Genomic DNA, 14,663 nt, shown 5'->3' with positions numbered 1-14,663 from the left:
CCCGTGCCACGGCCCTTTTCCAGTGTTCAAAGTGCAGGGGCAGAGAAGAGCCTCCAGCCTCTTTGTCTCTTTCCATGGGGTGTGGAGCTGCTGGGTTCACTCAGTCCTCATTTGATTTCACCAGAAATAATCAAACCAGCTGAATTTGGCTGTGGCAGCATTGGCAAGCTGGTGGGTGATCTGTGTGATTCTTCATATTTTACAGTATATTTCTAAGAATGTTTCTGCCACCGAGCATGTGATCCGAAGGGAAACAGAGACAACCTTTTCGGGAAGTCACTCCTGCTCCCCATCTCATCACTGCTCCACAGCCACTCCAACGTCCAGCCAGAGGTGATGTATACCATTTTCCCCTGAACTTTCTCCTGCTGTTTGCCTTTGGATGCTGTGAGATTCAAAGCCAGTAAAAGGTTTCCCTTTCACCTCCCTTTCTGATTTTACTTGATGTTTGGCACTACACTGGCATACAGGCCATGTCGACACTGCGGGTCTTTGCTGGCACAGCTAGTTAGTGAGAAGTGTGGAAAGGTGTCATCCTTGACCTGCAGCGAGGTGCCAGCAGAAACCTGCAGCGCTGACATAGCTGGAAACTAGGAGGAAATGAAGTTGTGCTTTCATGCTTTGCACAGACGCAAACGGGAGGATGCATCTAGGAAAGGTTTTGCAAGTTGTGTTTGCAACCATGCTGGACACCTGCAATAATTCATTAAGCACACACAGGTTATTCGTTTCATGCTTGATATATTTAGCATGTATTTGTCTTGTGGAAGGCAAAGTACACAAAATATCATAAAATGTTTTGGCCAGTTCCTCAAAGTTAGGGTCTGACTTGGGAGTCACAGTTTTTCACCAGAAAAAATTTATGTGCAATTTATCACAGTCCAGAAAGTTGCGTTAGAATCTCAGCCTCTGCAGTGGTGGCACCTCTTTCACTGGAAGTCTTTCTGAAGCTCTCAGGAAAACTGGGGCTAGCAGGAAAGTACCAATAATTCTTGCTATAAAGGATGAGGCATAATTTTCTTTACATTTCAAAATAGCCTTCAGGGGGAAGAGCAGCATGGCTTGGAAGCTGAAGTTCTCATGGTTTTTGAGAGCATTTAAATTGCAGATGGAACTTCCCTATTTTTATGATGTCCAGAAAAGTCCCTCAAATGCTCTAGAGAAAATCCTGTGCTGTTTTGAGTTTGGATGTTCAGGTTCTTCCTCGTACATAGCTCTTGTGCTTCTTCCAGTAAGTGATGATGTTTCCCTATGAGAGCACTTGCCTTCAAAAAGTGACTGCGAGGTGCAGGGGGGCCATATCTACAGCCTGTCAATGACGTATAGATCACATTGCGCTGACTTTATAAAGCAAAAGATGTCCTGGCTTATTTACTTCATTAGCCCGATGTGTTTGTCCCCATTTGTCCAGGAAGCAATGAATCCTTTCAGCTAAAGCTCAAAGATGGCTCCTGGCAGGTTTCTTCAGGGTTCTGGCATTCATCAGGGATGAGCAAATACTCTCGGTGTACAATGCGTCAGATCAACTTCAGATATTGAACTTAGGTTTTCAGGTGAATTCCTCCCCAGACTCCTCTGGCTAGACCTCCAACAAGTAGAGAGGGAGCCAAGAATGACTTGCTGGGCTGGAAATGATTGCTTTTGTCTGGGGAAATCCTACCCCTGGTGAGTTAGATGGTGTGTTTTCTAGGTTTTTCTGAATTCCAAAATTTTGGAATCCAAGCAGCCCAACCCTGGCTAGGTGCATGCAAGCTTGAACCAGGCGCACAGAGGCTCCTGTGCCTGCAGAGCTGCTCCTTGCTGGCCTTCCATGCTCACTTCAAAGTCTGGGACCCCGGGGCCATCTCTGGGCACCTCCTGAAGACGCAAAGGTGTGTCTGGAGGGCAGCATTAACACATGGCAGCTGTGGGGAGGCACCTACCTTGCATAGCCTCTGGTCCTGGCTACCTGCCACCTAATCTGCCTGAGTCAAGTGCAGCGAGCAGGTGTTTCTTCAAGTCATGCCAGAGGCAAACTACTGGCATAATCAGGCTCCATTTTACTCGATCAGTGCCTCTAATGAGGACGCCGTTTGAAGTTATAAATGAGTGTGGTGGTTGCAGCCGAGCATGTGCCTGGAGCCATCAATAATTAACAGGTTCTTGGGAAGTCGTAATGAGGCCTGCTTTCCTCTGCAAACCCCCACCCAAAATCCTCTGCCGGCACAGCTCCATCTGATGCAGTTCCGCAGTTCAGGGCTATTGCTCTAATGGATCACTATTTCTGCTGTGGAGAGGGGTCAGCCTGGTGGCCGTGCTGCAGGTGGGCCCCCGGTGTGCGCATGGCCCCACGCGTCCCTGGTGACTCCTTGCGGGATGTCTTCTTTGCACCAAGACTAGGGCAGGTGGAGCTCCAAGTGCTCAGCCAGGTCTAGCCAACATATCATAGTTTTTGTCTAGCACCTTGAAAGTGTTTTGCTGCCAAAATCTTTTATAAACCAGTGGAAACTGAACAACTAGGTCTACCTTTAGTATGCTTTTCTCTGCTGATGATGATGTAATTTTCAGTGGTTTTTTTTTCTGGCTCCTTTCTGGTAGCATTTCTGAAGGGGCTGTCACTTGGCAATGCAGATGGTACATTTGAAGATCCTTTGTGGACTTGCCTTAGTACGGCCAGTGCGTTGCTCCACACCCAGAACGCTTTGCAAGCACAAAGCAGAATTGCCCTGGCCTCCCTCCAGAGGCTGTCCCATCCTGTCCCCAGCCGTCAGGAGGTGGTGTGATAAGTACCCGGTATGCACTAGTTTGCCTTTCTTTACCCTCTAATCATATCTCCAAGAAGTAGCAAAGAAAGGCAAATCAAAGGCAGGGTTGGGAAGTTGGGCATCCCTGGCCAGATGTATCCTAGTGAGAGAGAGAAAGGGGATGCCAGTGCAGAGCAGAGTCTGAGCTGTGCCTGCATGCAGCTCTTTGGAGAAGACCTTGGTGGGGATTCCTTGCTCACTGTCCATATGGGGTTTGGTCCTCAGACATGAAAGCCACACCTGGAGCTTGGAGCGGACGGAGAGCCTGACTTCAGATTCCCAGTCTGGGATAATGCTGTCCTCAGTGGGAACCAGTAAATGCAACAGCCCTGCGTGCGTGGAGGCACGGGCTCGCCGCGGGGCCGCCTTCTGCATTGAGGACGCGCGGAGGCCCATGACGCAGTATCGTGACTCCGTGGATTCTCTGCGGGACTCACCGCACAGCGAGAGGTCAGATCCCACTGCTTGGTGCTGCCCTGGCACAGCAGAGGCGAGCCATGCCCTCTGTGCTGGACACAAAAATGTTTGCCTCTGCCCAGCCCTAGAGCAGCAGTCCCGTGGTAGCACTGGAGAAATTCCAGCTCTGGTCCTACCAGAGGAAGCCACTACCCCAGGAGGCCACCCTGGTAGGGGCAGCAGCAAGTACTGCACCCTGCTCAGCTGGTGGCAGTGTAGGTTTGGAGCACAGGGATGAGAGGAGCAGAAAATATCTGGCTGCAAGTCAGCAACTGGTGAAGAAAAACCCTCTGAGAGCACAGCCCAGGCAGCTTGGTGGGCTGGCAGCTCAAGCAGGGTCTGGCCCCCAGGTATATGGGGAAAAGATGTGCATCCTCAGCAGAGTCCTGGACGGCCTGGTAAGCGGGTTGCTGTATGTGGGCACAGCCTTGGGACAGGGCTCTGTATGACCCAGCCTTCCGGGGAACACAACTGCAGAGCTGAGACACCATCAGCCAGTGAGAGGCGGCAACAGTCATCCTCTTCCCAGGTCTGGTTCCTCATGGTGCAGCAGCACATCTCCACCCTTGCTCCAGTCCTTTGTGGATAGCCATGGGTGACCTTGGGTGGCCACATGGCCACTTTCGGGCAGTTACCCTTCAAGGCAGTGGGACTTATCCATGGGGCAGAGAAGAAAGGCAGCATCTCCTGCTCTCTCATTCCTGTCCCCGGTCTGTTCAGGCAGGCTGACCCAGCTCATACAGACATCTCATACTTCACAAGACACATGGGTAAAAAGGCACCGGACGAGCCAGGGAGCCTGGGCAGCCTGAAATGAGCGGTGACACCAATTGGCACTATTGAGAGGAAATGAAATCTGCTCCTTAGAAAGAGATGATGCCGAAGGAAGGGCTTTTTGAGAGGGGCTAGACCAGACCTGAGTTGCCACACTGATGTTGTCACTAGAGTAGATGAAAGCAGTAGATGCCTTTTTGAGACACAAGATTTTTGCTAAGTCAGAGGAAGCAATACCCAGGCTTTCCCCATCTGTGGCCCGAGCCTGGATGCCCTGGGAGGGCATTTCGGGGACCTTCCTCGGAGACAAGCCTGGCAGCTCCAGAGGGAACAGAAAGCAGCTGGCAGGCAAACGAGAGGCAGGGAAGTCTTGACTCAGCCTGCTGGGAGATGCTGTAAGGTTTGCAGTGATGCAGGGTAGGAATTGCACACTGAGTCCCTCGGGAGAGGCAGTCCTGGGATGCATGGTGCATGGTGCCCTAGTGCCCACCGAAGCCAGCAGCTCATCCTCCCTTGGCACAGCGGCGCAAGGTCCCTCCACCTGGTTCCCCAGGAGATGCCGAGCTCCAGGACTAGGTGCAGTGGAGGCCTCATGGGTCCCTGTGCCGTGTTCGGCAGAGCGCAGGCACAGCTGGAGGTTTTTGGGGTTGTTCGGTGTCCAAACAGAGGTGTTGCTTCTTTCAGGTACGTGTCGGCCCTGACCACACCAGCACGCCTGTCGCCTGTCGACTTCCACTACTCGATGGCCGCGCAGGTGCCCACCTTTGAGATCACCTCCCCCAACTCGGCACACGCCGTCTCCCTGCCACCGGCGGCCCCCATCAGCTTCCGTGTGGAGGAACAGCAGCCCCTCCTGCGGCGGTACCAGCTCCCCTTCCAGGACACGCAGAGGTACGACAGCTACTACCAAAGGAAGACCTACCTAAATGACAGCATGGGGAGCCTGCCCTCCAGCCCCTTCCGGATCACGGAGGACGATGAGTATGAGACGACGCAGGAGTATGTCACAGCGCTAGAGCAGCCAAAGAAAACAGCCAGCAGCAACAGGCGGTGGAAAAAATCCAAACTGAACGGGCACGTCCCTCACAGAGCCAGAGCCGTCCGGGACTCCTTCTCCTTGAGCAGCGCCTCTTACAGCGAGTCTGACGAGGAGCTGGTGGCTGAGAGCACCCCCTTCCTAAGCACTCAGAACAATGAGGCGGCGCACACAGAGTCGCCCCCGCTCCACCGGCCGGGCGACCCCCCCCCCGGGCCGGGCCACAGCCGGACTCACTACTCCTGCAGCAGACACAGCGCTCCCGGGGAGAGCGGGCGCAGCAGCCTGGCGCACACGACGCCCAAACCGGACCCGGATCCTCTCTAGGCGCCTCCCAGACTCACGCACCCGCAGACGTAACCCGCATGGAGGAGGCCGAGGAGGGAGATGAGACAAAACAAAACAAAAATAAATATTTTTATTTTATATAAAAGAGGGAAAAAATATAACAAATAAAATGTTTTATTTTCATTTTAGCAAAGTTGTCTTATAATAGCTAATGGCAATGACTTTTTTATAGGGAATCTCTATTTATATGTAATGTCTTGATTTACAGCTTCCGAGAAAAAAAAAGTAAAAAAAAAAAAAAAAAGAAGAAGAAAAGAAAACAAACAATAAAGTTAAAAAAAAAGTGGGCCAATTTTTGACTACTTAAAAATAGAAAACAAAACTATCGTGGTGCCTTTTGCTGTATGCTAGTGCTGGGATTCATGCCGAGGATTCTGTTTCAGTAGCATTTTTAAGATCATAGATTTTTGTTTGGGAGACAACCTGTCACAAGGGCGCTCTTTAGTCAGAAGAAAACAGCCTCGCCACTTTGCCCCGTACCCTGCTATTAATGATCTTATTCTTTAAGGTATCGTTTAAACACACATCAAGGACATGAGTGGGAGCATTTCCATTATCATGTCTAATGGGGATCTGTCTTGCCCTGTAAAATACTTGTATTTTCTCTTAAATCAGGAGAAAAAGAAACCCAACAGCACCGTGCTGAAATGCAGAAATAATGTTTCTTTTGCCACACAGGTAGGAAGAGAAAATGAAATCGCGCAGCAGCAGCAGCCCTTACAATATAGCTCTCAACCTTTGGCCATTTCACCTGTGGGTCTGAAGTTGGGTTGGCACAGGTTTGTAGTCAAACAAGGCAGACACCTGTATGAAGGTGGTGAAATCATACCCCATTACGTACGGTTGAATCCAGTTCACTGAAGCCAGCCCTGGCAGGCAGACGGCACTGCGCGGTGGTCCCAAGAGGGCGGTCTCCATTCAGCTGCGGTGCCCCGTGGCTGCATTGCCATACCGGTGCCGTGCTGGCCGCGGCGTTCCCTTGACCGAGTGGTGTAGCCGCGGTGCGGCGTTGGCCGTGGTGCTGTGTGCCGTGGTGCCGTAGGGCTGCCGGGGCTGTGGCGTCCTGCCACCCGTGCTCGTCCGTGGTTCAGGTGGTGCCGGGAGGACAGCCGGAGGGCGGCCCCGCAGCACAGCACGGCCGAGGCTTGCCCTGGACGCCGTGCCAGGCAGCTGCCGGCCATGCTGCCCCGGGGTTTGGCAGGAGCCCGAGCACTTTTGGCCCCGCTTGTCTCCCCTGCATTGGCCGGGAAGGGCCCTGCGTGGGGCAGCCCAGCGAGCGGATTCTTCTGTACTGCCGTGCCGTATATTGTAAAGACAGTTGTTACCGTCACATCTTGCCATCGATGACGGACGTCGTGTTTCCGAACTCGGAGCAGCTCTAGCCATCGGCTCTGTGGCGCAAAGAGACAGTCCTGCGTGTCCAGGCGGCAGAGCATCCCCCGTGGAAGTGCCCCTCTCTCCTCAGTTCTCTGCAGCAAACCTGTTTACATTGTAGCCTGACTTTTTTCTTTTTATATTTTTACTTCTGCATGTCCTTTGCATTTCAGATACTGTAGATTGGATGCATGGTGAAGCTGTGACTGAGAAGATAATACAACAATTGACAGTGTATTTCATTTAACTTTTAGCAATAAAGTAACTAAACCCTCTATTCCTCACCCATGATGGGGTCAGATAGAAAACTCTGCTAATTTGTCATAAGATGATTGTCAAAGTTTGCTCTGGATTGTCTGAATGTCAGAACTCTCGACTGTTTAACACTTGAACATTTTTTATATTATAAATAAAATAAGAAATAACAAACTGTGGGCTGCATTAATCTCGGGCAATCTGGGGGGCAAATGGGGAGCTGACAGGTACCATACACAGAATCACAGTCTGGTTGAGGTTGGAAGAGACTTCTGGAGGTCACCTGGTCCAACTCCCCGGCTCAACCAGCTCACCCAGAGCCAGTTGCCCAGGACTGTACCCAGTCAGGTTTTGAATATCTCCAGAGATGGCGGCACCACAACTTCTTTGGGCAACCTCTGCCAGTGCTTGGCTACCCTCAAAGCAAAAAAGTGTCTTCTTGTATTCAGACTGAATTTCCTATTTTTTAATCTGTGCCCATTGCCTCCGGTCCTGTCACTGGATACTACTGAGAAGAGTCCGTCTCCCTCTTCTTCATTCCCTCCCATCAGGTATTTAGACACATGGATAAGGTCCCCCTGAGCCTTCTCTTCTCCAGGCTGAACAGTCCCAGCTCTCGGCCTCTCCTCATATGAACGATGCTCTGGTTCTGTAAACATCTTTATGCCCAGATGTGGGTGTTTTTCTACCTGTCATGGACATTTGACCTTCACTGCAGGGCTCAGGAGTGGAGGCTCACTAAGGTGAGTGGATGGTACCCACACGTCTCCTGAGGGGGATGCCATTCCTTCTCCACCTGCAGACCGGGAGATCCCCCTTCACCCCACCTGCGGAAGCTTTCTGTTGTGCCAAGAAAGGCCAAGATGCATGGCACGTGCTTCACATGCTGGCACCGATTTCAGTGACTTTTGCAGTAGAGTGGAGATGTGTTGGGTCCAATTCTGCAAGCACTGTGCTGCCGTGCAACATCTGCCCACCCACAAAACAGGTCCCTTCAGCTCTTCCATGGCAAGTCTGTGTCCCTGGCTAGCCCCCATGTAGGGGAATCACTGAGAATATGGTGTATTCACAGGAAGCACAGTTCCTGAGGTTGCACCCATGGCTCAGTCCAGCTCAGACCCCACTCCCTTGTTTCTGCTCAGTGAGATGAACAGGTGCCCAGAAGTCCCAGCTGAACTCGCATAGTAGGAGAGGGATCTGCTACACACTGGTCTGAGTTGACCCCATAGGAATGCACAGAGCCATGAGAGAAGTCCCCGGTCCTCACAATGATGCCCATGCTGAAGGCCAGGCTAAGCACACCCACAGCCTGGGCTGCTTCTCCAACACCCCCAGGATGCCCGTTGCCTTGGAGCTGACCTGACTGGGTCACAAGGCTACCCCTAACATCCATCGCATGTGCTGTGGGGACTCCAGCCAGACTAGAGGGCTCAGCACTTCACCTTGAATAAAGGCATCTCAACACTGATTTCCCAAAAGGTTAAAGGCTAAAGGAGCCTGCCCTCCTGCCACAGGGCCCATGTGATCCAACAGCAATGTGCAAAGGAGGTCTTAGATGTCTAGGACTGGGGATAAAGGCGGTAGGGTCAAGTCCTGATTTGGGTGACATTTGCCATGTAACCTTTGGACACATCATGTCCCAATTCTGCGCAGTCCCAAGCCTTGCTGGATGAAAGCAACAGTACTGTGCAGCTCTCCACCCTCCCATTACTCTTGGGACAGGCTGCGACTCCCCATTGCCTTTGGTCTCTCAACTTATCTCCTCCAGCAGCTCCTGGAGCGTGGTGAGATGGGCAGAGAGCACCTGACCCCCTGGAAGGGACACGCGTGGGAGGTCATGGAGCATGAGGATTCCTGGGAAGGCCAGGCACATAGAAGAGAGAGATGGAGGGGCCTTTGGGTTCCCAAAGCAACCCCATCTTTCTGCCTGGCTCTCCTCAGCGTCTGTGAGCTGGTGAGCTCTGTTCATGGGGATGACCACACAGGGTTGGCACAGCAGCATCTGCATTACAAGAAGGCTGCAGCTCTTGGGCCTCCTGCTGCCGTGCTCTGGGCTAAGGTGCAGAGGGACGGTGTGGCTGAACCTCGGGGTGTGCTCAGTGCAGCTGATCCACACCAGGCATCACCATTGCGGTCTGCTCGCTGGGTCCCTTGGAAAGGAGCTGCGGGTTTGCCCAGCGCTGCCCCACGCAGGGGGATGCTTTACTGCTCCATGGTTTGCAGGGATCTGTGATGCTCTGCATCTGCTGAGACACCACCAGCTCTGAGACATGGCAGCCTCATGATTTCTTGTGGTGATTTCTTGTTCAGCATGCCCCTTGATTCCCATAATTGTGTTCTATATTTGGAGGCAGTTACACTACTTCAATTTTCTCTCCAATTGCCTCTGAAGGAAGCCTGTATCTCTCTCCTTTTTTTCCTGGCTGGTTTATTTTTAGACCCCCTCACTTCCAGCCATGTGTATTCCTAGGGTTTGGCTGTAAATATTTTACAGCAATTTTCACAGGTGGGGGGAGCCACCGCAGCCTCCTGCCAGCTCTGCTCCGCATGTGCAATGCCTTTGCCACCCTTCCCAAAGGGGAGGGAATTGCTCCGCTGACACAGATGGGGTGACGCAAGCAGGAGAGGATCGTCAGATCCTGGTTTTGGGATTGCAAAGCCTCCCCCCAAAAAAAGTCCTTCTAAAATGAATTTGGTGTCAGGTTGTATCCAGAAGAAGGGGCCTGGCAGGAAGGTCAGGCTGAACCAGCACCCTCAGGGGATGCTGTCTGAGACCCAGAGCAGCCATGCTGCCTGCTAGAGGGCCTGGCACAGGCTGGGGCTGTGCCAGAAAGTGCATTTGGGTACTTCCAGGAGGAGAAAAAGATGTGGCTGCTTAATTCGTCTGAGATGCTGCTCTTCTCTCTTAGTGGTGGGTGGCTGAGTCCTTCACCTCCAGGGAGGGAAAGAGGGAAGAAAAAAAGCATTTTCTTCCTGGTCACAAGCTGAGGCTGCAGGTTGGTCAAACAAGGCATTTTTGGGTGTGCTCAGTGCCCTCTTGTAGGTAAGATGCTCACCACATCTGCACATGCATATGCACCCAGATCAGTACTTGTGCCTCAGGGCAAACTGCTGGTTGTCAATCAGTGCAAGTTTAACCCTCTTAGCTGTCTTGCCAAGGGCTGTTTAACGCTGGCTGCCACCCCTTTCCACATCCATTGGGTGGTGAGTCTCATGGCTCTGAGGCCCTTTCCTGGTGCCCAGAGGAGATTTTGCAAGATCCTGCTTTTCCCTGCAACTTACTCCCGACCGAGGATGGCAGACTGGCACCTTCAACATGGGGGACTGAGCTGCTTTTGGTGGCTTCCTCAAACACACTGGAGATGTCCCTGCCTGCTGGAGGGGATGGTCAGAAAGGACAGGCTGAGGTACAAAATATTACCTGGGATTTTGGAGAGCAAGAGTCAGGCCTGGCTTTCCGCCAGGCTTCCACTGTGTGAGCCTGGGCACCAGACGCTTCATGTGAGTAGCAGCATCTTGGAGGTCTTCAGTGCAAGGGATGTCTGTACAGTACCTGACACAGCAAAGCACATGTTGCCTTGGAGAAACAGCCATGACACTCAATGTAGCCATGGGCTCCTCTGGGAACAGTTCCCAGAACATCTCCAACCACCAATGCAGATGTTGGTATCTTTCTCCTCCCATAAACCTCTAGGCTGCATGTGGACAGACAGACCTGGGATGCAGCAGACAGAGGGAAGAGTTACCTGAATATGTTCCTAAAGCAGCCCATCTGTCCACACCTGCTCCACAGGTGAGCCATCCATCCAAAGCACGGGCAGGCCAGTGCTTTCAGTACCCAGGAGGATGGGTGGGCTGGTACCCTACTCGTGGAAAGGCATTGCGATTTTGTGGTGCTGTCTATCCATAGGAACCTGGCTTTCACGCTGCAGGCGCTGGTGGAGATCTGTCCATCTAGTGCCGTGAAGTCTGGGATTAATCCAGCACACGGTGGAACTGTACTTCAGCCCAATTCTCTTTACCAACAGATTCAGCTTTATTGTTATTCTTTTTTACATGATTCTTAGTGCATCATTTCAAATAAACTATCAAACTGTACAAAGAAACACAGATAAAAGAAGAGGTGACAAAGTTGGGCAGAGGTTTTTAGTGTCATGAACCATCATGGAAAACAGTAGTCCATAGGGTCTCAAACGTTGAAGGTCCAAATAAATCTTATTTTGTTTGTTTAAAAAAATGCTGCAAAATATAAACAATAAATGACTGTAATTAGCAGCTACAAGATCCTTCAGAACTGGAACTTGATTACTGTGAATGCACCTAGGGGAAAGAAAAGCAATCTGAGATAAAGGACCAAACCAAACAGTGAAATAAATAAACAAAGTGTGGGAGGACAGTCGTAGCATTGAAATGCAGAGGAATCACTTCTAGCACAACAGTAAATCATTGGACCACAGACAGCAGAAAGGAACAGAAACACAATTCCCCGCTTAAAAGAGTATAGCATGTGCATCGCAAAATGGAGGAAGTACATTGACAGGCAGGTGGAATCGCTCCTGCACACAAAGGTTCAGCTGGATCTGAAGCATGGCTCCAATTGTGCCTCGAACCCAAAGTGGCGGATGCCATGGATGCTAAGTAAGTAGCCACTTGGTCAGTTTGTCTGAACAAGCAGGAACAGGAGAGCGATGTTTCACAGCAAAGCCAGGTGGGATTTCCATTTCAGTAAAAAAAGGAGAAAAAAAAGATACATAGGCTACTGCATTTTTTAAAATATCCTGGTGGGCTGGTCAGACCCTCCACGGTCCCTAGTGTCTTCCCCAGGCAGCTTGCCTTCACTTGCACACTGAGGTTAAAAACCCACGTTAATGTTTCCTTATATATATATATTTATTTATATATATTCATATGTATATATATATATATATATAAAAAAAGGATAAGGTGACAGGGGGCACTTCAGGCCTCTCCTGCCGTGGGCAGATGACATTCCCACATGCGGTGCTGAAGACGCATCTCGCTCGGTCGGTGACTAGCTCATGACACCTGTCCTACCACGACGTGCTGAACGGTGCTCCTCTCGCGGGAGGGACGTGCTCCCTGCCACTCTGTGCCCTTCTCTGGGAGCGCTGGTGGTGCCACCGACCGTCGTCTCGGCTGAGTTTCCTGCACTGCCAGGAACTGTGGACATGAAGCGGTGGGGACTCCAGGGAGAGAAGGAGGAGGAGAGAGAAGGCTGGTGGAGAAAAGAGCAACCTGGCCCTTGGAGAACCAGCATATCCCTTTGTTGTGCAGGCTGCTGTAGGAGGGAAAGAAAAGCCACTGGTGCTGTTGGGGATGAAGAAGAGATGGCGTGTCTATGATGCTGAAATGCCAGAGCGTTGCCAGAGAGTGTCAACTAAAGCTTCTTTGATTTCTTTCACTAGAGCAATCACCGTGTCATACATGTCTACGGTTTTGCTCATGTAATTTCCTAGGTAAAATTGTGCTCATCGATCTAGTCCAGGAGCGCAAAGCATCGCCGGTTCATCCACTCTGTGCACGCGTTCCTTGTTAAGTGTTCTGCTCTAAAATGTCCTTTTCCGCCTTACAGCTGATGGACATGTGCCCTTGGCTCAAAGAAGGGCTTGAATGTGTCTTCCGCAAAGCAATGTCGTCAGCTTCCACCTTGAAGAAACTGGTTTCAATTCTCTCCAGGTCATCTGTCCCGACTTTTATCTTCATGCACAGCAGGTTGATGTATGTCTCATAGCGACTCTTCTGCAGGGGAAGAGGGAACAGAGAGCCTGGGAACAGGGACAGGCCATGGCATGCGTGGAAAGCAGAGGCAATGCCATCTGCTACTGCAGGAAAACCCATCCTATATCGTCAGGATCCCACTAATCACACCCAACAAGTACTGTTTAACCACAGCACAGTGCCTGGCCTATGCAAAGCCTGCAAAGACTGATCAACCCATCGTTGAAAGGGTTGAGGAGAAAAGGGAGGGTTGTGCAAGACTCTCCAGCTGCTCTTACAGGTCTTGACTACCACTCTGATCGCATAAGGCGGATACTGGAGGCAAAACCAGAACCAACAGATCTGCTCCTTCCTGATTTAGGAGTTCCCCTTGACTGATTCAAATACTTCTGCTTGCCATTGTTTCCATCCAGTGGTTCACTTGTCACTGCTGATTTGTGTCCCCATTGCTCCTCACAGAGCACAGCATAAAGGGAGGCATCTCCTCTCTGTCTAGCAACTTTATTCCAAGGCTAGATGGGACCTCTTTTTATGGACTTGTGTAATACTCATCCTTTCCCCTAACATCTCATAACAGCCTATACTTGCTTCTTTGTCAGCACAGAGAAACAAGCATTTCTAGAGCACATCTCATAAGACACATGAGATGAATGCTCTGGAAGTGCTAACTTATCCTTGCAGACTGAAAAGGCAGCCTAGAGAAAACGCTCAGATGGAGACTTCTCTGCAGGCATCCAAAACAAGATGTCCGGAAAACAGGAGGCAGCAGCAAGCAACTATTTGAAGGGTTGGTACAAAGACAAGGGAACCAGCAGCCAGAACCTGTGGCTTTGGAGAGTCAGGCTGGGCATCACAAAAGGGTGGTGCAGCCCTGGTATGCGAGAGGTGGGACATTCCCATCCTTGGAGATTTCTGAGACTCGGCCACAAAATGACACACTCAGCCTGGGCTAATACTGGGAATAATCCAAGCTCCTGCTGGAAGCAGGACTAGAGGCCTCCAGCAGTCCCTTCCCACTGACACCTATGTGGCAGGAATCACACCTTCTGCTTAACTCTCACTGGAACAAAATATCCCATTTCTCCCACAGTTAAATGCTTCTTAGACTTTGCAGACCGTTTAAACTTAGCTACATGCATCCTCAAAGAGTCTGTAATCAGCTGTAACGCTGGTTTTGGCTTTATTTATGGAACTGGTTGCAGCAAAACAAGATTAATTCTCACAGGGATTCCCTTAGCTTTCTATTAATGTTGCTGAAAAAGACTGATGCACACTGAGAACTGAACCACTTTCTTACTTGGGACCTGAGGAAATGTCAAGTTTCAGCACAGTAAAGGAAGATTTTATTTCTCTCATCAGTTTTCCCCTCCTCTGGTTAGAAATCACAGAGGGGAGGAAATGTCTGTTATTTCTTTTTTTAGCTTCAGTGCAAAACAGTGAGGCTTGCTGCTGCCCCAAGACACCCATCCAGCTTGTAAGCCCTCGTCCTCTCTCCTTTCACACTCTCCCAGGCTCACAGCATCCACTCCGGAGTTCTTAGTTCTCCTCAATCAGCCAAGGTATCATTTATCACAGAAAAGATGAAAGTTCCTTTACCTCAAATATTAGGTAATGTTCTTTGAGTCTGTATTCCTCAGCCTCTTTTGACTTGAGGCTCTTCTCCACAGGATGTAATTTATGCTCTGCTAATTCGTCTGCAATCTGCTTCATTTTATTTTCATGAGACCTCAGCTGTTCCTCCTGCCGAGAGAAGAGTGTCAGGTATTAAAAGGTAGGAGTGCAACACCTAAGTGCACCGCCTGCCTGTTGATGTGGGATCTGTCTCTGCAAGGACGTAAGCTTAGCTACTGTGCTGGAGCCAAAGGTGTGCAGTACATTTGCAAATTCATCTGATAAGG

The 14,663-nt window shown here is 50.7% G+C and overlaps 2 protein-coding genes across 2 annotated transcripts in view; one reads left to right on the top strand and one right to left on the bottom strand.

Moving 5' to 3' along the window:
* Positions 1 to 5,376, top strand: part of NRG2 (neuregulin 2) — a 194,453-nt gene extending 189,077 nt beyond the window's left edge. The window contains exons 11-13 of the mRNA XM_019472277.1: positions 206 to 333; positions 3,009 to 3,233; positions 4,698 to 5,376. Coding sequence (XP_019327822.1) covers positions 206 to 333; positions 3,009 to 3,233; positions 4,698 to 5,376 — 1,032 coding nt within the window. The remainder of the gene's footprint in view (positions 1 to 205; positions 334 to 3,008; positions 3,234 to 4,697) is intronic.
* A 7,203-nt stretch (positions 5,377 to 12,579) lies between these two features.
* PSD2 (pleckstrin and Sec7 domain containing 2) overlaps positions 12,580 to 14,663 on the bottom strand; it is a 46,641-nt gene continuing 44,557 nt past the window's right edge. The window contains exons 14-15 of the mRNA XM_019472280.1: positions 14,362 to 14,505; positions 12,580 to 12,786 (exon numbers count right to left, since the gene is read on the bottom strand). Of these exons, the coding sequence (XP_019327825.1) occupies positions 12,580 to 12,786; positions 14,362 to 14,505 (351 nt within the window). The remainder of the gene's footprint in view (positions 12,787 to 14,361; positions 14,506 to 14,663) is intronic.

The sequence above is a fragment of the Aptenodytes forsteri genome, unplaced genomic scaffold (genome assembly GCF_000699145.1).
Source record: "Aptenodytes forsteri isolate BGI_AS27 unplaced genomic scaffold, ASM69914v1 Scaffold19, whole genome shotgun sequence".
NCBI classification, from domain to species: Eukaryota; Metazoa; Chordata; class Aves; order Sphenisciformes; family Spheniscidae; genus Aptenodytes; species Aptenodytes forsteri.
Note: the sequence above shows the minus strand (reverse complement) of the source record. Positions and strands in the feature narration are given on the sequence as shown.